Here is a 23203-nt window from a genome sequence, read left to right on the forward strand (position 1 = left end):
ATGCTGACCCCCACCTCAACACTACACACTGACCCCCACCGCAACACTACACACTGACACCCACGTCAACATTACACACCCACCTCAACACTACATACTGAAACCCACCTCAACACTACACACTGACCCCCACCTCAACACTACATACGGACACCCACCTCAACACTACATACGGACACCCACCTCAACACTACATACAGACCCCCACCTCAACACTACACACTGACACCCACGTCAACATTACACACCCACCTCAACACTACATACGGACACCCACCTCAACACTACATACAGACACCCACCTCAACACTACATACTGAAACCCACCTCAACACTACATACTGAAACCCACCTCAACACTACACACTGACACCCACCTCAACATTATACACCCACCTCAACACTACACACTGACCCCCACCTCAACAGTACATGCTGACCCCCACCTCAACACTACACACTGACACCCACCTCAACACTACACACTGACACCCACCTCAACACTACACACTGACACCCACCTCAACACTACACACTGACACCCACCTCAACACTACACACTGACACCCACCTCAACACTACACACTGACCCCAGCTCAACACTACACACTGACCCCCACCTCAACACTACACACTGACACCCACGTCAACATTACACACCCACCTCAACACTACACACTGACCCCCACCTCAACACTACATACGGACACCCACCTCAACACTACATACGGACACCCACCTCAACACTACATACAGACCCCCACCTCAACACTACACACTGACACCCACGTCAACATTACACACCCACCTCAACACTACATACTGAAACCCACCTCAACACTACACACTGACCCCCACCTCAACACTACATACGGACACCCACCTCAACACTACATATGGACACCCACCTCAACACTACATACAGACACCCACCTCAACACTACATACTGAAACCCACCTCAACACTACACACTGGCACCCACCTCAACACTACACACTGGCACCCACCTCAACACTACACACTGACACCCACCTCAACACTACACACTGACACCCACCTCAACATTACACACCCACCTCAACACTATACACTGACCCCCACCTCAACACTACACACCCACCTCAACACTACACACCCATCTCAACACTACACACTGACACCCACCTCAACACTACACACCCACCTCAACACTACATACTGCCCCCCACCTCAACACTACACACCCACCTCAACACTACACACCCACCTCAACACTACACACCCACCTCAACACTACACACTGACACCCACCTCAAAACTACACCCCCACCTCAACACTACACACCCAATTCAACACTACACACTGACATCCTCCTCAACACTACACACCCACCTCAACACTACACACTGACACCCACCTCAACACTACACACCCACCTCAACACTACATACTGACACCCACCTCAACACGACATACTGACACCCACCTCAACACTACACACTGACCCCCACCTCAACACTACATACGGACACCCACCTCAACACTACATACAGACTCCCACCTCAACACTACATACAGACTCCCACCTCAACACTACACACTGACCCCCACCTCAACACTACACACTGACCCCCACTTCAACACTATACACTGACACCCACCTCAACACTACACACTGACACCCACCTCAACACTACACACTGACACCCACCTCAACATTACACACCCACCTCAACATTACACACTGACTCCCACCTCAACAGTACATACTGACACCCACCTCAACATTACACACCAACCCACCTCAACACTACACACTGACACCCACCTCAATACACACTGACACCCACCTCAACACTACACACTGACCCCCAGCTCAACACTACACACTGACCCCCACCTCAACAGTACATGCTGACCCCCACCTCAACACTACACACTGACCCCCACCTCAAAACTACACACTGACCCCCACCTCAACACTACACACTGACACCCACGTCAACATTACACACCCACCTCAACACTACATACTGAAACCCACCTCAACACTACACACTGACCCCCACCTCAACACTACATACAGACACCCACCTCAACACTACATACTGAAACCCACCTCAACACTACACACTGGCACCCACCTCAACACTACACACTGACACCCACCTCAACATTACACACCCACCTCAACACTACACACTGACACCCACCTCAACACTACATACTGACACCCACCTCAACACTACACACTGACACCCACCTCAACATTACACACCCACCTCAACACTATACACTGACCCCCACCTCAACACTACACACCCACCTCAACACTACACACCCATCTCAACACTACACACTGACACCCACCTCAACACTACACACCCACCTCAACACTACACACCCACCTCAACACTACATACTGACCCCCACCTCAACACTACACACCCACCTCAACACTACACACCCACCTCAACACTACACACTGACACCCACCTCAAAACTACACCCCCACCTCAACACTACACACCCACCTCAACACTACACACTGACACCCACCTCAACACTACACACCCACCTCAACACTACTTATTGACACCCACCTCAACACGACATACTGACACCCACCTCAACACTACATACTGACACCCACCTCAACACTACACACTGACACCCACCTCAACACTACACACTGGCACCCACCTCAACACTACACACTGACACCCACCTCAACATTACACACCCACCTCAACACTACACACTGACACCCACCTCAACACTACATACTGACACCCACCTCAACACTACACACTGACACCCACCTCAACATTACACACCCACCTCAACACTATACACTGACCCCCACCTCAACACTACACACCCACCTCAACACTACACACCCACCTCAACACTACACACCCATCTCAACACTACACACTGACACCCACCTCAACACTACACACCCACCTCAACACTACACACCCACCTCAACACTACATATGGACACCCACCTCAACACTACATACAGACACCCACCTCAACACTACATACTGAAACCCACCTCAACACTACACACCCACCTCAACACTACACACCCACCTCAACACTACACACTGACACCCACCTCAAAACTACACCCCCACCTCAACACTACACACCCACCTCAACACTACACACTGACACCCACCTCAACACTACACACCCACCTCAACACTACTTACTGACACCCACCTCAACACGACATACTGACACCCACCTCAACACTACATACTGACACCCACCTCAACACTACACACTGACACCCACCTCAACACTACACACTGACTCCCACCTCAACACTACATACTGACACCCAACTCAACACTACACACCCAACTCAACACTACACACTGACACCTCAAAACACAAACCACAAAACATGTTCTTCATCATAAACTGCCCACAAACTTCTCGTTCCTAAATAAAGAGCACCATCTCCAGGATACCTCATCAGGTAAAACAGACCTCCACCATTGCATCACTTGGTCAACTGCTTATTCAATGTAATACATTCATTAATTGTGAATAATCCAAAAGGTGAATAATCCTATATATTTTTTCAGAGGGGTTTTTACCGAGACAGACACCAAGCCTGCTTCCAACTCATCTACATCCAATGGCTTCAGGTAAATAAAGTACTGTTACAGCTCTACTGGCAGCAGTAATGTCAGAGCTCTACTGGCAGCAGTAATGTCACAGCTCTACTGGCAGCAGTAATGTCAGAGCTCTACTGGCAGCAGTAATGTCACAGCTCTACTGACAGCAGTAATGTCACAGCTCTACTGGCAGCAGTAATGTCACAGCTCTACTGACAGCAGTAATGTCACAGCTCTACTGGCAGCAGTAATGTCAGAGCTCTACTGGCAGCAGTAATGTCAGAGCTCTACTGACAGCAGTAATGTCAGAGCTCTACTGGCAGCAGTAATGTCACAGCTCTACTGGCAGCAGTAATGTCACAGCTCTACTGGCAGCAGTAATGTCAGAGCTCTACTGGCAGTAGTAATGTCACAGCTCTACTGACAGCAGTAATGTCAGAGCTCTACTGACAGCAGTAATGTCAGAGCTCTACTGACAGCAGTAATGTCACAGCTCTACTGACAGCAGTAATGTCACAGCTCTACCGACAGCAGTAATGTCAGAGCTCTACTGGCAGTAGTAATGTCACAGCTCTACTGACAGCAGTAATGTCACAGCTCTACTGACAGCAGTAATGTCCCAGCTCTACTGACAGTAGTAATGTCCCAGCTCTACTGGCAGCAGTAATGTCAGAGCTCTACTGGCAGTAGTAATGTCACAGCTCTACTGACAGCTGTAATGTCACAGTTCTACTGGCAGCAGTAATGTCACAGCTCTACTGGCAGCAGTAATGTCAGAGCTCTACTGGCAGCAGTAATGTCACAGCTCTACTGACAGCAGTAATGTCACAGTTCTACTGGCAGCAGTAATGTCAGAGCTCTACTGGCAGCAGTAATGTCACAGCTCTACTGGCAGCAGTAATGTCACAGCTCTACTGGCAGCAGTAATGTCACAGCTCTACTGACAGCAGTAATGTCACAGCTCTACTGACAGCAGTAATGTCACAGTTCTACTGACAGCAGTAATGTCACAGTTCTACTGACAGCAGTAATGTCACAGTCTACTGACAGCAGGGACTCTATTAAAATAGAGTAGAGTCTATTCTGTGTACTCAGTCTATCATTTAGACAGCCAATGCCCTGTTAGATGGCTTGATTACATGGTGTCCTTCTATTTGCAGTGGGTCAACATCCAGCTTCACCAAGAGGCCTTCAGAGAGCTACAAGAGAATGTAAACCTTATACAATTCATATGAGTAAACTCGGTGAATGTGTTTGAGTGTGTGACGCTGTGTGTGGTAAAGGATTATCAGAGATAACTGTAGTGACTTAAGGGAATGTGTTTGATAAGTACTGTATGTGTGTGTGTCCTTCCCTCCAGAGATCCTCACACAGTGCGTCCCACCTCAAACCTCCCAGTTCAAACTGAGGACCAGTTTTCTCCAGAAGAGAAGGAGAAACGGTGAGAAACACAAAATGTGCATCCCAAAATGCATCCCTATTCCCTTTATAGAGGTCTACTTTTGACCAGGGCCCTATACTGTATAGGGCCATATATAGGGAATAGGGTGCCATTTCAGATGCAGCCTGCAAAACTCTTATTTTACCTCAGGAAATATATCTTTCTTTCTTTCTCTCTTTCACTCTTTCACTCTTTCTTTCTGTCTCTCTCTCGTTCTCTCTTTCTTTCTCTCTCGCTCTCTCCCTTTCTTTCTTTCTTTCTTTCTTTCTTTCTTTCTTTCTTTCTTTCTTTCTTTCTTTCTTTCTTTCTTTCTTTCTTTCTTTCTTTCTTTCTTTCTTTCTTTCTTTCCCTCTTTCACTCTCCATCTCTTTCATTCTCTCCATCTCTCTATTCCTCTGTTTGTGTCTTATCACCTGTTCTCCTGTTCACCTGACAGTTGTACTGACAAACCACCAGAAACCTCCTTGACCACAGATGTTACATCTTTTGTGGCTAAAAGGTAATTGATGCCTGTCAAAGAACCGTCCTGACTTGTTTTGTCCCGTATGGAAAATTATGATGTTGTCTGAAAGGAAAGGCTTGACGGGAGATGTTTCGTTTTTCTGACATGTTGTTTTTCTTGTGTGTCTAAAGGGTGGTGATCACAGACAATGACGACTCTGTCTTCACTGAGACTCCCTCTGTCCCCAAAGAACCAGCTGCACTATCTGTGAAAGGCGTCCCTCCTGTATCTGTGAAAGATGTCTCTCCTGTATCTGTGAAAGACGTCCCTCCTGTGTCTGTGAAAGATGTCTCTCCTGTATCTGTGAAAGACGTCTCTCCTGTTTCTGTGAAAGACGTCTCTCCTGTATCTGTGAAAGACGTCTCTCCTGTATGTGTGAAAGATGTCTCTCCTGTATGTGTGAAAGATGTCTCTCCTGTATGTGTGAAAGACGTCTCTCCTGTATGTGTGAAAGACGTCTCTCCTGTATCTGTGAAAGGTGTCCCTCCTGTATGTGTGAAAGGTGTCTCTCCTGTATCTGTGAAAGACATCCTCCTTTCAACCCCTGTCATAGTTGACACCCCAGCAGTGATTGACCTTTATGAGGGCATGAAGCCAGGGCGTACCAAAGTGGCCACTGAGCTGTCCCCAGAGAGTAGTGTCCTGTTGAAAGTGGTCTCCCCAGTGTCCCCTGTCCCATACAAACCAGTGAAGACAGATCCTGCCCCAGTGGACACTCTGACAGCCCTGTCTGACACACTCATCTCCTTCGACACAGGTTCATCCAGGTACAGTATTGATTCATTACTGTATCTATTCATTTGAAAAAGTATAGATAGAAACATTTGGACGTATTGACCAAACAATGATCAGGTATGTGGCACCACAGTGTGTGTAGTGTTGAGAACAGACCATTTTATTTACATTATGGGTAGGGCTCTGGGTGAGACTATTAAAGTTGGTCCAACCCATTGTCTTTAGAAAACCTCCATTAGTCAGTTGTACAGTTTGAACCCCAGATAGCTGTAGTCCAATAACACAAAGTGTATCTCCCATCCCCCATAGCTCCAGAGTCCCTGACCCAGTATGGACAGAGACAGCAGAGCCAGAGGACAGGTAGGAAACCACAGAGACACACTTCCTCATTCACGTCATAGTGGGTGATATGAAACCGGTTACAGTAGGTTACTAATGACGTGTATTCATTAGGGCACACCGTACCAAACCGTAACAAAATGCTTTGCAATGAAAACTAGTGTTTATTGGACACCTTCAGGTTAGTCCTTCCCTGTTTCAGTCGCTTCCGTTTGGTGTCTAGTGAATACACCCCTGGTGTCAACGGTCATTCTGTACTTCTACACTGAGTGAACAAAACATTAGGAACACTTTCCTAATAACGAGTTGCACCCCCCTCAGAACAGCCTCAATTCATTGGGGCTATGGACAATACAAGGTGTTGAAAGCGTTCCACAGGGATGCTGCCCCATGTTGACTCCAATGCTTCCCACAGTTGTGTCAAGTTGGCTGGATGTCCTTTGGGTGGTGAACCATTCTTGAATCACGTGTGAAACTGTTAAGTGTGAAAAACCCAGCAGTGTTGCAGTACTCGACACAAACTGGTGGAACCTGGCACTTACTACCATACTCCGTTCAAAGGCATTTAAATATTGTGTCTTGCCCATTCGCCCTCTGAATGGCACATACACAAACCATGTCTCAATTGTCTGAAGACTTAAAAATCCTTATTTTACCCGTCTCCTCCCCTTCATCTACACGGATTGAAGTGGATTTAACAAGTAACATCAATAAGGATCATAGCTTTCAGCTGGATGCCCCTGGTCAGTCTGTCATGTAAAGAGCAGGTGTTCAATACTCAGTGAATATTAAAACACAATCCTGCTGGTGAAGTACCTTAAATAGAACCAAAAGAGGAAGTGATCAAACAACTTTTGATACAGAATTAAATGTGGTTTTTACACAGGTGTTGTGCAGTGTGTGCATGATTGCTAGCCAGGTGCTGCTATAATAGTCTGTTAGCTGTTATAATAGTCTGTTAGCTGCTATAACAGTCTGTTAGCTGTTATAATAGTCTGTTAGCTGTTATAATAGTCTGTTATCTGTTATAATAGTCTGTTAGCTGCTATAATAGTCTGTTAGCTGCTATAATAGTCTGTTAGTTGCTACTATAACAGTCTGTTAGCTGCTATAACAGTCTATTAGCTGCTATAACAGTCTGTTAGCTGTTATAATAGTCTGTTAGCTGCTGCTATAACAGTCAGTTAGATGTAAACCGTTGTGCTCTTCTATTCAAGTTCTCTCTGTCTTGTCTGCAGATTGCATGGTGAGCCGATCCCTCAGCTCATGGTTGATGATCTCCTCTTTCTCACTAACGGGTTTGTTCCAACATTAACATTTTTATTTAATACAACAATGTATCATGTCACACTATAAGCCTTGTAATTATATTATATTTCGACTCTCCTCTCCTCTGTGTAGTCTAGAAGAGGAGTTGGTAAAGCCCATCCCTCCCAGCCCAGGATCTAGGAGTCAGGAGCTTCTCAGTGGATCAGACAGGTGGGAAGAGAGGAGACCCCTTATATAAGACACTAAATCATTCCTCCATACATCACAGTGCAACTGTGTCTCTGGTTCTGATGGACCAGGGGTTAGGGGGAAACTTACTGACCAACTGTGTCTTTGGTTCTGATAGGCCAGTGGTTAGGGGGAAACTTACTGACCAACTGTGTCTGTAGTTCTGATAGGCCAGTGGTTAGGCGGAAACTTACTGACCAACTGTGTCTGTAGTTCTGATAGGCCAGTGGTTAGGCGGAAACTTACTGACCAACTGTGTCTGTAGTTCTGATAGGCCAGTGGTTAGGGGGAAACTTACTGACCAACTGTGTCTGTAGTTCTGATAGGCCAGTGGTTAGGGGGAAACTTACTGACCAACTGTGTCTGTAGTTCTGATAGGCCAGTGGTTAAGCGGAAACTTACTGACCAACTGTGTCTGTAGTTCTGATAGGCCAGTGGTTAGGGGGAAACTTACTGACCAACTGTGTCTGTAGTTCTGATAGGCCAGTGGTTAGGCGGAAACTTACTGACCAACTGTGTCTGTAGTTCTGATAGGCCAGTGGTTAGGGGGAAACTTACTGACCAACTGTGTCTGTAGTTCTGATAGGCCAGTGGTTAGGCGGAAACTTACTGACCAACTGTGTCTGTAGTTCTGATAGGCCAGTGGTTAGGGGGAAACTTACTGACCAACTGTGTCTGTAGTTCTGATAGGCCAGTGGTTAGGCGGAAACTTACTGACCAACTGTGTCTGTAGTTCTGATAGGCCAGTGGTTAGGCGGAAACTTACTGACCAACTGTGTCTGTAGTTCTGATAGGCTAGGGGTTAGGGAGAAACTTACTGACCAACTGTGTCTGTAGTTCTGATAGGCCAGTGGTTAGGGGGAAACTTACTGACCAACTGTGTCTTTGGTTCTGATAGGCCAGTGGTTAGGCGGAAACTTACTGACCAACTGTGTCTGTAGTTCTGATAGGCCAGTGGTTAGGCGGAAACTTACTGACCAACTGTGTCTGTAGTTCTGATAGGCCAGTGGTTAGGCGGAAACTTACTGACCAACTGTGTCTTTGGTTCTGATAGGCCAGTGGTTAGGGGGAAACTTACTGACCAACTGTGTCTGTAGTTCTGATAGGCCAGTGGTTAGGGGGAAACTTACTGACCAACTGTGTCTGTAGTTCTGATAGGCCAGTGGTTAGGCGGAAACTTACTGACCAACTGTGTCTGTAGTTCTGATAGGCCAGTGGTTAGGCGGAAACTTACTGACCAACTGTGTCTTTGGTTCTGATAGGCCAGTGGTTAGGGGGAAACTTACTGACCAACTGTGTCTGTAGTTCTGATAGGCCAGTGGTTAGGGGGAAACTTACTGACCAACTGTGTCTGTAGTTCTGATAGGCCAGTGGTTAGGCGGAAACTTACTGACCAACTGTGTCTGTAGTTCTGATAGGCCAGTGGTTAGGCGGAAACTTACTGACCAACTGTGTCTGTAGTTCTGATAGGCCAGTGGTTAGGCGGAAACTTACTGACCAACTGTGTCTGTAGTTCTGATAGGCCAGTGGTTAGGGGGAAACTTACTGACCAACTGTGTCTGTAGTTCTGATAGGCCAGTGGTTAGGGGGAAACTTACTGACCAACTGTGTCTGTAGTTCTGATAGGCCAGTGGTTAGGGGGAAACTTACTGACCAACTGTGTCTGTAGTTCTGATAGGCCAGTGGTTAGGCGGAAACTTACTGACCAACTGTGTCTGTAGTTCTGATAGGCCAGTGGTTAGGGGGAAACTTACTGACCAACTGTGTCTCTGGTTCTGATAGGCTAGTGGTTAGGGGGAAACTTACTGACCAACTGTGTCTGTAGTTCTGATAGGCCAGTGGTTAGGCGGAAACTTACTGACCAACTGTGTCTGTAGTTCTGATAGGCCAGTGGTTAGGGGGAAACTTACTGACCAACTGTGTCTCTGGTTCTGATAGGCCAGTGGTTAGGCGGAAACTTACTGACCAACTGTGTCTGTAGTTCTGATAGGCCAGTGGTTAGGGGGAAACTTACTGACCAACTGTGTCTGTAGTTCTGATAGGCCAGTGGTTAGGGGGAAACTTACTGACCAACTGTGTCTGTAGTTCTGATAGGCCAGTGGTTAGGCGGAAACTTACTGACCAACTGTGTCTGTAGTTCTGATAGGCCAGTGGTTAGGGGGAAACTTACTGACCAACTGTGTCTGTAGTTCTGATAGGCCAGTGGTTAGGCGGAAACTTACTGACCAACTGTGTCTGTAGTTCTGATAGGCCAGTGGTTAGGGGGAAACTTACTGACCAACTGTGTCTGTAGTTCTGATAGGCCAGTGGTTAGGCGGAAACTTACTGACCAACTGTGTCTGTAGTTCTGATAGGCCAGTGGTTAGGGGGAAACTTACTGACCAACTGTGTCTGTAGTTCTGATAGGCCAGTGGTTAGGGGGAAACTTACTGACCAACTGTGTCTGTAGTTCTGATAGGCCAGTGGTTAGGGGGAAACTTACTGACCAACTGTGTCTCTGGTTGTCTCTCCCTCATGCTCAGTCTCTCCCCCTAGCCTCTAACCTCTCCCGCTAGCCTCTACCCTCTCCACGCTAGCCTCTACCCTCTCCCGCTAGCCTCTACCCTCTCCCGCTAGCCTCTACCTTCTCCAACCTAGCCTCTACCCTCTCCCGCTAGTCTCTACCCTCTCCCGCTAGCCTCTACCCTCTCCAGCTAGCCTCTTACCTCGACTACCTGCCACTACTAAATCTACTAATACTACTACTACCTGTCACTACTAAATCTACTACTACCTGGCACTACTAAATCTACTACTACTACCTGTCACTACTAAATCTACTACTACTAATACTACCTGTCACTACTAAATCTACTACTACTAATACTACCTGCCACTACTAATACTACCTGCCACTACCTGTCACTGCTAAATCTACTACTACTACTACCTGCCACTACTAAATCTACTACTACTACTACTACTACTACCTGCCACTACTAATGCAATCTCACCATGCAATCTCACCATGCAGTCACTACTAAATCTACTTCTATTACTACTACTATTACTACTACTACCTGCCACTACTAAATCTACTACTAATACTACCTGTCACGACTAAATCTACTACTACTACTACTATTACTACTACCTGCCACTACTAAATCTACTACTTCTACTACTATTACTACTACTACCTGCCACTACTAATACTACTACTACTACTACTACTACCTGTCACTACTAAATCTACTACTTCTACTACCTGCCACTACTAAATCTACTACTAATACTATTACTACTACTACCTGCCACTACTAAATCTACTACTACTACTACTACTACTACCTGCCACTACTAAATCTACTACTTCTACTACTATTACTACTACTACCTGCCACTACTAAATCTACTACTACTACTACTACTACCTGCCACTACTAAATCTACTACTTCTACTACTATTACTACTACTACCTGCCACTACTAAATCTACTACTAATACTACTACTACTACTACTACTACCTGCCACTACTAAATCTACTACTTCTACTACTATTACTACTACTACCTGCCACTACTTAATCTACTACTAATGCTACTACTACTACTACTACTACCTGCCACTACTAAATCTACTACTACTACTAATACTACTTGCCACTACTAAATCTACTACTACTACTAATACTACCTGCCACTACTAAATCTACTACTACTACTAATACTACCTGCCACTACTAAATCTACTACTACTACTAATACTACCTGCCACTACTAAATCTACTACTAATACTAATACTACCTGCCACTACTAAATCTACTAATACTAATACTACCTGCCACTACTAAATCTACTAATACTACCTACCACTACTAAATCTACTAATACTACCTGTCACTTCTAAATCTACTAATACTACCTGTCACTACTAAATCTACTACTAATACTACCTGTCACGACTAAATCTACTACTACTACTACTACTACTACTACTAAATCTACTACCACTACTACTACTACCACTACCTGCCACTACTAAATCTACTAATACTACCTGCCACTACTAAATCTACTAATACTACCTGCCACTACTAAATCTACTACTACTACTACCTGCCACTACTAAATCTACTACTACTACTACTACTACCTGCCACGACTAAATCTACTACTACTACTACTACCTGTCACTACTAAATCTACTACTACTACTACTACTAAATCTACTACTACTACTACTACCTGCTACTACTAAATCTACTACCACTACTACCTGCCACTACTAAATCTACTACTACTACTACCTGCCACTACTAAATCTACTACTACTACTACTACTACTACCTGCCACTACTAAATCTACTACTACTACTACTACTACTACCTGCTACTACTAAATCTACTACTACTACTAATACTACTACCTGCCACTACTAAATCTACTACTGCTACTACTAAATCTACTACTACTACTAATACTACTACCTGCCACTACTAAATCTACTACTACTACTACCTGCTACTACTAAATCTACTACTACTACTAATACTACTACCTGCCACTACTAAATCTACTACTACAACTACTAAATCTACTACTACTGCTACTACTGCTACTACTGCTACTACTACCACCTGCCACTACTAAATCTACTACTATTATTATTACAACTCCTACTACCTGCTACTACTACCACCTGCCACTACTAAATCTACTACTGCTACTACTACCACTACTACTACTACTACTAAATCTACTACTACTACTACCACCACTACTACCACTACTACTACTACTACTACTACTACTACTACTACTACCACTACTACCACTACTACTACTACTACTACTACTACTACTTCATTGTGTTCAATTATAACAGTAACATATAATGATATTATTTCAACAGAGATATTGTCTCGACAGAGGTAGTGTCCCCTGACAGTTCGACCCCTAGTACTGACTCCAGGTGAGATATACTGTTCCTGTCTACTGAGAGAGACCACCTGTTAGATATACTGTACCTGTCTACTGAGAGAGACCACCTGTTAGATATATTGTACCTGTCTACTGAGAGAGACCACCTGTTAGATATACTGTACCTGTCTACTGAGAGAGAACACCTGTTAGATATACTGTACCTGTCTACTGAGAGAGAACACCTGTTAGATATACTGTACCTGTCTACTTAGAGAGACCACCTGTTAGATATACTGTACTGGTCTACTAAGAGAGACCACCTGTTAGATATACTGTACCTGTCTACTGAGAGAGAACACCTGTTAGATATACTGTACCTGTCTACTTAGAGAGACCACCTGTTAGATATACTGTACTGGTCTACTAAGAGAGACCACCTGTTAGATATACTGTACCTGTCTACTGAGAGAGAACACCTGTTAGATATACTGTACCTGTCTACTTAGAGAGACCACCTGTTAGATATACTGTACTGGTCTACTAAGAGAGACCACCTGTTAGATATACTGTACCTGTCTACTGAGAGAGAACACCTGTTAGATATACTGTACCTGTCTACTTAGAGAGACCACCTGTTAGATATACTGTACTGGTCTACTAAGAGAGACCACCTGTTAGATATACTGTACCTGTCTACTGAGAGAGAGACCACCTGTTATATATACTGTACCGGTCTACTGAGAGACATTGTGCTTGTAAATTATTTTCCGTTTTGGATTACACTTGTATATATGATGTCTTAATGGTGTGTGTGTGTTGTAGGTCATCTGACAGTGATTCACCGTGGGACAGATGGAGTGCACCAACTGTCTATAAAGAGAAGGAGGACAGGTATGTACCTATATTATATTACAACCTCTATAGGACTATTTAGTCATATTGACGTCTTTATATTACAACACAATGTCTTTAATCATTGACTAACATAATGTTAGAAGCATGTCAGAGAGAGAGAGGAAGGAGAGAGAGGGGAAAATACCAGAGAGAGACTGATAATGAGAGAGAGACTGAGAATGAGAGAGAGACAGAGAATGAGAGAGCGATGAAAGAGTGAGTGAGGTAGGTAATGGTTAACTGAGAGATGCAGTATGACTAAAATGGAGGAGAGGAGAGGTCGGTCAGAGGAGAGGTCGGTCAGAGGAGAGGTCGGTCAGAGGAGAGGTCGGTCAGAGGAGAGGTCGGTCAGAGGAGAGGTCGGTCAGAGGAGAGGTCGGTCAGAGGAGAGGTCGGTCAGGGAAGGTAACACTATAGTGAAGAAGTTTCAGACCACACCTTTCTTAACCAGTAAAGCAGCTAGAGAAACATAATCCCCAAGTTAGAAGAGGAAGAAGTGACAGGTTAGAAGAAGAAGAAGTGACAAGTTAGAAGAGGAAGAAGTGACAGGTTAGAAGAAGAAGAAGTGACAGGTTAGAAGAAGAAGAAGTGACAAGTTAGAAGAAGTGACAAGTTAGAAGAAGAAGAAGTGACAAGTTAGAAGAAGAAGAAGTGACAAGTTAGAAGAAGTGACAAGTTAGAAGAAGAAGAAGTGACAGGTTAGAAGAAGTGACAAGTTAGAAGAAGAAGTGACAAGTTAGAGAATAAGTGACAGGTTAGAAGAAGAAGTGACAAGTTAGAAGAAGTGACAAGTTAGAAGAAGAAGAAGTGACAAGTTAGAAGAAGAAGTGACAAGTTAGAAGAAGTGACAGGTTAGAAGAAGTGACAAGTTAGAAGAAGTGACAAGTTAGAAGAAGAAGTGACAAGTTAGAAGAAGAAGTGACAAGTTAGAAGAAGAAGTGACAAGTTAGAAGAAGAAGTGACAAGTTAGAAGAAGAAGTGACAAGTTAGAAGAAGAAGTGACAAGTTAGAAGAAGAAGTGACAAGTTAGAAGAAGAAGTGACAAGTTAGAAGAAGAAGTGACAAGTTAGAAGAAGAAGTGACAAGTTAGAAGAAGTGACAAGTTAGAAGAAGAAGTGACAAGTTAGAGGAAGAAGTGACAAGTTAGAAGAAGAAGTGACAAGTTAGAAGAAGAAGAAGTGACAAGTTAGAAGAAGTGACAAGTTAGAAGAAGAAGAAGTGACAAGTTAGAAAAAGAAGAAGTGACAAGTTAGAAGAAGAAGTGACAAGTTAGAAGAAGAAGAAGTGACAAGTTAGAAGAAGAAGAAGTGACAAGTTAGAAGAAGAAGTGACAAGTTAGTAGAAGAAGTGACAGGTTAGAAGAAGTGACAGGTTAGAAGAAGTGACAAGTTAGAAGAAGTGACAAGTTAGAAGAAGTGACAAGTTGGAAGAAGAAGTGACAAGTTGGAAGAAGAAGTGACAAGTTGGAAGAAGAAGTGACAAGTTGGAAGAAGAAGTGACAAGTTAGAAGAAGAAGTGACAAGTTAGAAGAAGAAGTGACAAGTTAGAAGAAGAAGTGACAAGTTAGAAGAAGTGACAAGTTAGAAGAAGAAGTGACAAGTTAGAAGAAGAAGAAGTGACAAGTTAGAAGAAGAAGAAGTGACAAGTTGGAAGAAGAAGAAGTGACAGGTTAGAAGAAGAAGAAGTGACAAGTTAGAAGAAGAAGAAGTGACAAGTTGGAAGAAGAAGAAGTGAGAAGTTGGAAGAAGAAGAAGTGACAGGTTAGAAGAAGAAGAAGTGACAAGTTAGAAGAAGAAGAAGTGACAAGTTGGAAGAAGAAGAAGTGACAAGTTAGAAGAAGTGACAAGTTAGAAGAAGTGACAAGTTAGAAGAAGTGACAAGTTAGAAGAATAAGTGACAAGTTGGAAGAATAAGTGACAAGTTGGAAGAAGAAGTGACAAGTTGGAAGAAGAAGTGACAAGTTGGAAGAAGTGACAAGTTAGAAGAAGAAGAAGTGACAAATTAGAAGAAGAAGAAGTGACAAGTTAGAAGAAGAAGAAGTGACAAGTTGGAAGAAGAAGAAGTGACAAGTTGGAAGAAGTGACAAGTTGGAAGAAGTGACAAGTTAGAAGAATAAGTGACAAGTTAGAAGAATAAGTGACAAGTTGGAAGAAGAAGTGACAAGTTGGAAGAAGAAGAAGTGACAAGTTGGAAGAAGAAGAAGTGACAAGTTAGAAGAAGAAGTGACAAGTTGGAAGAAGAAGAAGTGACAAGTTGGAAGAAGAAGAAGTGACAAGTTAGAGAAGAAGTGACAAGTTAGAAGAAGTGACAAATTAGAAGAAGAAGAAGTGACAAATTAGAAGAAGTGACAAGTTAGAAGAAGAAGTGACAAGTTAGAGAAGAAGTGACAAGTTGGAAGAAGTGACAAGTTGGAAGAAGTGACAAGTTAGAAGAATAAGTGACAAGTTAGAAGAATAAGTGACAAGTTGGAAGAAGAAGTGACAAGTTGGAAGAAGAAGTGACAAGTTGGAAGAAGAAGTGACAAGTTGGAAGAAGAAGAAGTGACAAGTTAGAAGAAGAAGTGACAAGTTAGAAGAAGTGACAGGTTAGAAGAAGAAGTGACAAGTTAGAAGAAGAAGTGACAAGTTAGAAGAAGAAGTGACAAGTTAGAAGAAGTGACAAGTTAGAAGAAGAAGTGACAAGTTAGAAGAAGAAGTGACAAGTTAGAAGAAGAAGTGACAAGTTAGAAGAAGAAGTGACAAGTTAGAAGTAGAAGTGACAAGTTAGAAGAAGAAGTGACAAGTTAGAAGAAGAAGAAGTGACAAGTTAGAAGAAGAAGAAGTGACAAGTTAGAAGAAGAAGAAGTGACAAGTTAGAAGAAGAAGAAGTGACAAGTTAGAAGAAGAAGAAGTGACAAGTTAGAAGAAGAAGAAGTGACAAATTAGAAGAAGAAGAAGTGACAAGTTAGAAGAAGAAGAAGTGACAAGTTAGAAGAAGAAGAAGTGACAAGTTAGAAGAAGAAGAAGTGACAAGTTAGAAGAAGAAGAAGTGACAAGTTAGAAGAAGAAGAAGTGACAAGTTAGAAGAAGAAGAAGTGACAAGTTAGAAGAAGAAGAAGTGACAAGTTAGAAGAAGAAGAAGTGACAAGTTAGAAGAATAAGTGACAAGTTAGAAGAAGTGACAGGTTAGAAGAAGTGACAAGTTGGAAGAAGAAGTGACAAGTTGGAAGAAGAAGTGACAAGTTGGAAGAAGAAGTGACAAGTTGGAAGAAGAAGTGACAAGTTAGAAGAAGAAGTGACAAGTTAGAAGAAGAAGTGACAAGTTATTAGAAGAAGTGACAAGTTAGAAGAAGAAGTGACAAGTTAGAAGAAGAAGTGACAAGTTAGAAGAAGAAGTGACAAGTTAGAAGAAGAAGTGACAAGTTAGAAGAAGAAGTGACAAGTTAGAAGAAGAAGAAGTGACAAGTTAGAAGTGACAAGTTAGAAGAAGAAGTGACAAGTTGGAAGAAGAAGAAGTGACAAGATGGAAGAAGAAGAAGTGACAGGTTAGAAGAAGAAGTGACAAGTTGGAAGAAGAAGAAGTGACAAGTTGGAAGAAGAAGAAGTGACAAGTTGGAAGAAGAAGAAGTGACAAGTTAGAAGAAGTGACAAGTTAGAAGAAGTGACAAGTTAGAAGAATAAGTGACAAGTTGGAAGAATAAGTGACAAGTTGGAAGAAGAAGTGACAAGTTGGAAGAAGAAGTGACAAGTTGGAAGAAGTGACAAGTTAGAAGAAGAAGAAGTGACAAATTAGAAGAAGAAGAAGTGACAAGTTAGAAGAAGAAGAAGTGACAAGTTGGAAGAAGTGACAAGTTAGAAGAATAAGTGACAAGTTAGAAGAAGAAGTGACAAGTTGGAAGAAGAAGTGACAAGTTTGAAGAAGAAGTGACAAGTTGGAAGAAGTGACAAGTTAGAAGAAGAAGAAGTGACAAATTAGAAGAAGAAGAAGTGACAAGTTAGAAGAAGAAGTGACAAGTTGGAAGAAGTGACAAGTTGGAAGAAGTGACAAGTTGGAAGAAGTGACAAGTTGGAAGAAGTGACAAGTTAGAAGAATAAGTGACAAGTTGGAAGAAGAAGTGACAAGTTGGAAGAAGAAGAAGTGACAAGTTGGAAGAAGAAGAAGTGACAAGTTGGAAGAAGAAGAAGTGACAAGTTAGAAGAAGAAGTGACAAGTTGGAAGAAGAAGAAGTGACAAGTTGGAAGAAGAAGAAGTGACAAGTTAGAGAAGAAGTGACAAGTTAGAAGAAGTGACAAATTAGAAGAAGAAGAAGTGACAAATTAGAAGAAGTGACAAGTTAGAAGAAGAAGTGACAAGTTAGAGAAGAAGTGACAAGTTGGAAGAAGTGACAAGTTGGAAGAAGTGACAAGTTAGAAGAATAAGTGACAAGTTAGAAGAATAAGTGACAAGTTGGAAGAAGAAGTGACAAGTTGGAAGAAGAAGTGACAAGTTGGAAGAAGAAGAAGTGACAAGTTGGAAGAAGAAGAAGTGACAAGTTAGAAGAAGAAGTGACAAGTTGGAAGAAGAAGAAGTGACAAGTTGGAAGAAGAAGAAGTGACAAGTTAGAGAAGAAGTGACAAGTTAGAAGAAGTGACAAATTAGAAGAAGAAGAAGTGACAAATTAGAAGAAGAAGAAGTGACAAATTAGAAGAAGGAGTGACAAATTAGAAGAAGAAGAAGTGACAAATTAGAAGAAGTGACAAATTAGAAGAAGAAGTGACAAATTAGAAGAAGAGGTGACAAATTAGAAGAAGTGACAAGTTGGAAGAAGAAGTGACAAGTTGGAAGAAGAAGTGACAAGTTGGAAGAAGAAGTGACAAGTTAGAAGAAGAAGTGACAAGTTAGAAGAAGAAGTGACAAGTTAGAAGAAGAAGTGACAAGTTAGAAGAAGAAGTGACAAGTTAGAAGAAGAAGTGACAAGTTAGAAGAAGAAGTGACAAGTTAGAAGAAGAAGAAGTGACAAGTTAGAAGTGACAAGTTAGAAGAAGAAGTGACAAGTTGGAAGAAGAAGAAGTGACAAGATGGAAGAAGAAGAAGTGACAGGTTAGAAGAAGAAGTGACAAGTTGGAAGAAGAAGAAGTGACAAGTTGGAAGAAGAAGAAGTGACAAGTTAGAAGAAGTGACAAGTTAGAAGAAGTGACAAGTTAGAAGAATAAGTGACAAGTTGGAAGAATAAGTGACAAGTTGGAAGAAGAAGTGACAAGTTGGAAGAAGAAGTGACAAGTTGGAAGAAGTGACAAGTTAGAAGAAGAAGAAGTGACAAATTAGAAGAAGAAGAAGTGACAAGTTAGAAGAAGAAGAAGTGACAAGTTGGAAGAAGTGACAAGTTAGAAGAATAAGTGACAAGTTAGAAGAAGAAGTGACAAGTTGGAAGAAGAAGTGACAAGTTTGAAGAAGAAGTGACAAGTTGGAAGAAGTGACAAGTTAGAAGAAGAAGAAGTGACAAATTAGAAGAAGAAGAAGTGACAAGTTAGAAGAAGAAGTGACAAGTTGGAAGAAGTGACAAGTTGGAAGAAGTGACAAGTTGGAAGAAGTGACAAGTTAGAAGAATAAGTGACAAGTTAGAAGAATAAGTGACAAGTTGGAAGAAGAAGTGACAAGTTGGAAGAAGAAGAAGTGACAAGTTGGAAGAAGAAGAAGTGACAAGTTAGAAGAAGAAGTGACAAGTTGGAAGAAGAAGAAGTGACAAGTTGGAAGAAGAAGAAGTGACAAGTTAGAGAAGAAGTGACAAGTTAGAAGAAGTGACAAATTAGAAGAAGAAGAAGTGACAAATTAGAAGAAGTGACAAGTTAGAAGAAGAAGTGACAAGTTGGAAGAAGTGACAAGTTGGAAGAAGTGACAAGTTAGAAGAATAAGTGACAAGTTAGAAGAATAAGTGACAAGTTGGAAGAAGAAGTGACAAGTTGGAAGAAGAAGTGACAAGTTGGAAGAAGAAGAAGTGACAAGTTGGAAGAAGAAGAAGTGACAAGTTAGAAGAAGAAGTGACAAGTTGGAAGAAGAAGAAGTGACAAGTTGGAAGAAGAAGAAGTGACAAGTTGGAAGAAGAAGAAGTGACAAGTTAGAGAAGAAGTGACAAGTTAGAAGAAGTGACAAATTAGAAGAAGAAGAAGTGACAAATTAGAAGAAGTAGTGACAAGTTAGAAGAAGAAGAAGTGACAAGTTAGAAGAAGAAGAAGTGACAAGTTAGAAGAAGTGACAAGTTAGAAGAAGAAGTGACAAGTTGGAAGAAGAAGAAGTGACAAGTTGAAAAGAAGAAGAAGTGACAGGTTAGAAGAAGAAGGAACACGTTAGAGAACACTTAGATGAGAACCCACTGGGAACACACTGGTTGAATCAATGTTGTTTCCACATAATTGCAATGAAATGACGTTGAACCAACGTGGAATAGATGTTTGTGCCCAGTGTGAAGACGCGTGTTGGCTATTGAAAGCCATTCTCTAGAAATGGATGCTCTGACTGATATTACTGTCTCTCCATCGCAGAGACACAGAGCCTTCAATGGACCGGTGAGTGTGTCTAACACAGCAACATGTTAATATCTCAAAATGTTTCCCTCATGCCTGTGATAGCACATCTTCCCGTTGTCTGCTGTAATCTAAAATCTTTACAACATTCTCTTTGCTGCTGTGGCAAGGAAACCTAATGCATGTTGGATATAAGTAAGTTAGGGACTCTACAATGATATTGGGGGTACTAAAGGTATATCCAGGAGACACTGTGAGGGTCATAGTACATCCAGGTTAACCAGGAGAAACTGAGGGTTATAGTGCATCCAGGTTAACCAGGAGAAACTGTGAGGGTCATAGTACATCCAGGTTAATCAGGAGAAACTGTGAGGGTTATAGTACATCCAGGTTATCCCGGAGAAACTGTGAGGGTCATAGTACATCCAGGTTATCCAGAAGAAACTGTGAGGGTCATAGTACATCCAGGTTAATCAGGAGAAACTGTGAGGGTCATAGTACATCCAGGTTAATCAGGAGAAACTGTGAGGGTCATAGTACATCCAGGTTAATCAGGAGAAACGGTGAGAGTCATAGTACATCCAGGTTAACCAGGAGAAACTGTGAGGGTCATAGTACATCCAAGTTAATCAGGAGAAACTGTGAAGGTCATAGTACATCCAGGTTAATCAGGAGAAACTGTGAGGGTCATAGTACATCCAGGTTAATCAGGAGAAACGGTGAGAGTCATAGTACATCCAGGTTAACCAGGAGAAACTGTGAGGGTCATAGTACATCCAGGTTAATCAGGAGAAACTGTGAGGGTCATAGTACATCCAGGTTAATCAGGAGAAACTGTGAGGGTCATAGTACATCCAGGTTAATCAGGAGAAACTGTGAGGGTCATAGTACATCCAGGTTAATCAGGAGAAACTGTGACGGTCATAGCAAGCCTATCTGGTACTACTGACAGTCATACCAGTATAGCCTGTCCTCTGTATCAAGCCTCTCTGGATTTACTCATAGACATACCAGTATACAGATGACAGGCTATACTGGTATGTCTATGAGTAGTACCAGAGAGGATTGATACAGAGGACTAGGCTGTCCTCTGTATCAATCCTCTCTCGTACTACTCATAGACGTACCAGTATAGTCTATCCTGTATTTTTCTGTCCCATTCTATTTCTCTGCTATGTTGTATTTCACCCCTTAACGACACACTCTGATATACAGTATTATTTCCTCTAGTTCTAGCTCCTACTCCAGGACCTTGGACAGTTCTGCCAACCAGAGACCCAAGTCACCAGACACCAAGTCCAAGAAGTGAGTGAATCATGAGAAGGATTGGAAGTACAGTTAGTTATAACCATTAGCCTAGTAGTGATGGTTACTATGTGATGGGTACTATTTGTGATGGTTACAATAAATTAAGTCTCTCTCGACCCTCTACCCCTCCTCTCTCTTTAATTACCTCTCTCTCTCTTTCATTGTCTCTCTCTCTCTCTTGCATTCCCTCTCTCTCTCTTTCATTGCCTCTCTCTCTTTCATTGCCTCTCTCTCTCTTGCATTCCCTCTCTCTTTCATTACCCCTCTCTCTCTTTCATTGCCTCTTTCTCTGTCATTACCTCTCTCTCTCTCATTACCTCTCTCTTTCATTGCCTCTCTCTCTCATTCCCTCTCTCTCTCATTCCCCCTCTCTCTCATTGCATCTCTCTCTCTCTCTCTCTCTCTCTCTCTCATTCCCTCTCTCTCTCTCTCTCTCTCTCTCTCTCTCTCATTCCCTCTCTCTCTCATTCCCCCTCTCTCTCATTGCCTCCCTCTCTCTCTCTCTCTCTCTCTCTCTCTCTCTCATTCCCTCTCTCTCATTCCCTCTCTCTCTCATTCCCCCTCTCTCTCATTGCCTCTCTCTCTCTCTCTCTCTCTCTCTCTCTCATTCCCTCCCCCTCTCTCTCTCTCTCTCTCTTTCTCTCATTCCCTCTCTCTCTCTCATTCCCCCTCTCTCTCATTCCCCCTCTCTCTCATTGCCTCTCTCTCTCTCATTCCCTCTCTCTCTCTCTCTCTCTCTCTCTCTCTCTCTCTCTCTCTCTCTCTCTCTCTCTCTCTCTCTCATTCCCCCTCTCTCTCATTGCCTCTCTCTCTCTCTCTCTCTCTCTCTCTCTCTCTCTCTCTCTCTCTCTCTCTCTCTCTCATTCTCTCTCTCTCTCATTGCCTCTCTCTCCTCCCCCAGGTGTTTTGTGTACCTGAAGGAGTATGTGGACGTTACAGATCTAACCAAGCACAACACTAGAGACAACGATCCTGACTATGTAACGTCCAGTTCTACCAGCCATTCCTACAGTAGCCCCTCCTCTTACACCAGGTAACAATACTTTGTCCAAGCGCCAGTTCGAAAACAACCCATAGGCCCTTGTTGTTTAAATCTGAAGGAACCCAGATAGGTGTAATCAACACGGCAGAAGGAAGCTACAAGGTTAGCTGGGTGGAGTGGGGTCATCACCATATTCAAATCAAACTTTATTGCTTACGCCTATCTGGTTCTTTCAGATCGGCAAACACCAAGTGGTATGGACACCAAGGTTATTATAGTCAACAAAAACTGAAACTAAAATAAAACTATAGTTGGAAAAACTATTTAGTAAACTGAAATAAACATTTTAACGAAAAACAAACTATCTTTGACTGCAAAAATATAATAAAAACCATCAAATTATGTTTTGTTTTAGTTGTTTTCATCTTAACCTTGTGCAAAAATCAAATGGGGTTTTCAAGCTTTTTTTCCTAATGGGTTTTCCGAGCTTCTGAATCTTGCA

At 42.7% G+C, this 23203-nt stretch overlaps 1 protein-coding gene across 1 annotated transcript in view; it reads left to right on the top strand.

Moving 5' to 3' along the window:
- Positions 1-23203, top strand: part of LOC110487783 (proteoglycan 4) — a 34397-nt gene that overhangs the window by 6209 nt on the left and 4985 nt on the right. Inside the window, exons 5-17 of the mRNA XM_036943355.1 lie at positions 3584-3646; positions 4777-4827; positions 4977-5057; positions 5494-5556; positions 5691-6326; positions 6604-6654; positions 7872-7931; positions 8035-8112; positions 13028-13087; positions 13861-13929; positions 20430-20453; positions 21642-21716; positions 22621-22752. Coding sequence (XP_036799250.1) covers positions 3584-3646; positions 4777-4827; positions 4977-5057; positions 5494-5556; positions 5691-6326; positions 6604-6654; positions 7872-7931; positions 8035-8112; positions 13028-13087; positions 13861-13929; positions 20430-20453; positions 21642-21716; positions 22621-22752 — 1443 coding nt within the window. The remainder of the gene's footprint in view (positions 1-3583; positions 3647-4776; positions 4828-4976; positions 5058-5493; positions 5557-5690; positions 6327-6603; positions 6655-7871; positions 7932-8034; positions 8113-13027; positions 13088-13860; positions 13930-20429; positions 20454-21641; positions 21717-22620; positions 22753-23203) is intronic.

Source organism: Oncorhynchus mykiss, chromosome 14 (genome assembly GCF_013265735.2).
Source record: "Oncorhynchus mykiss isolate Arlee chromosome 14, USDA_OmykA_1.1, whole genome shotgun sequence".
NCBI classification, from domain to species: Eukaryota; Metazoa; Chordata; class Actinopteri; order Salmoniformes; family Salmonidae; genus Oncorhynchus; species Oncorhynchus mykiss.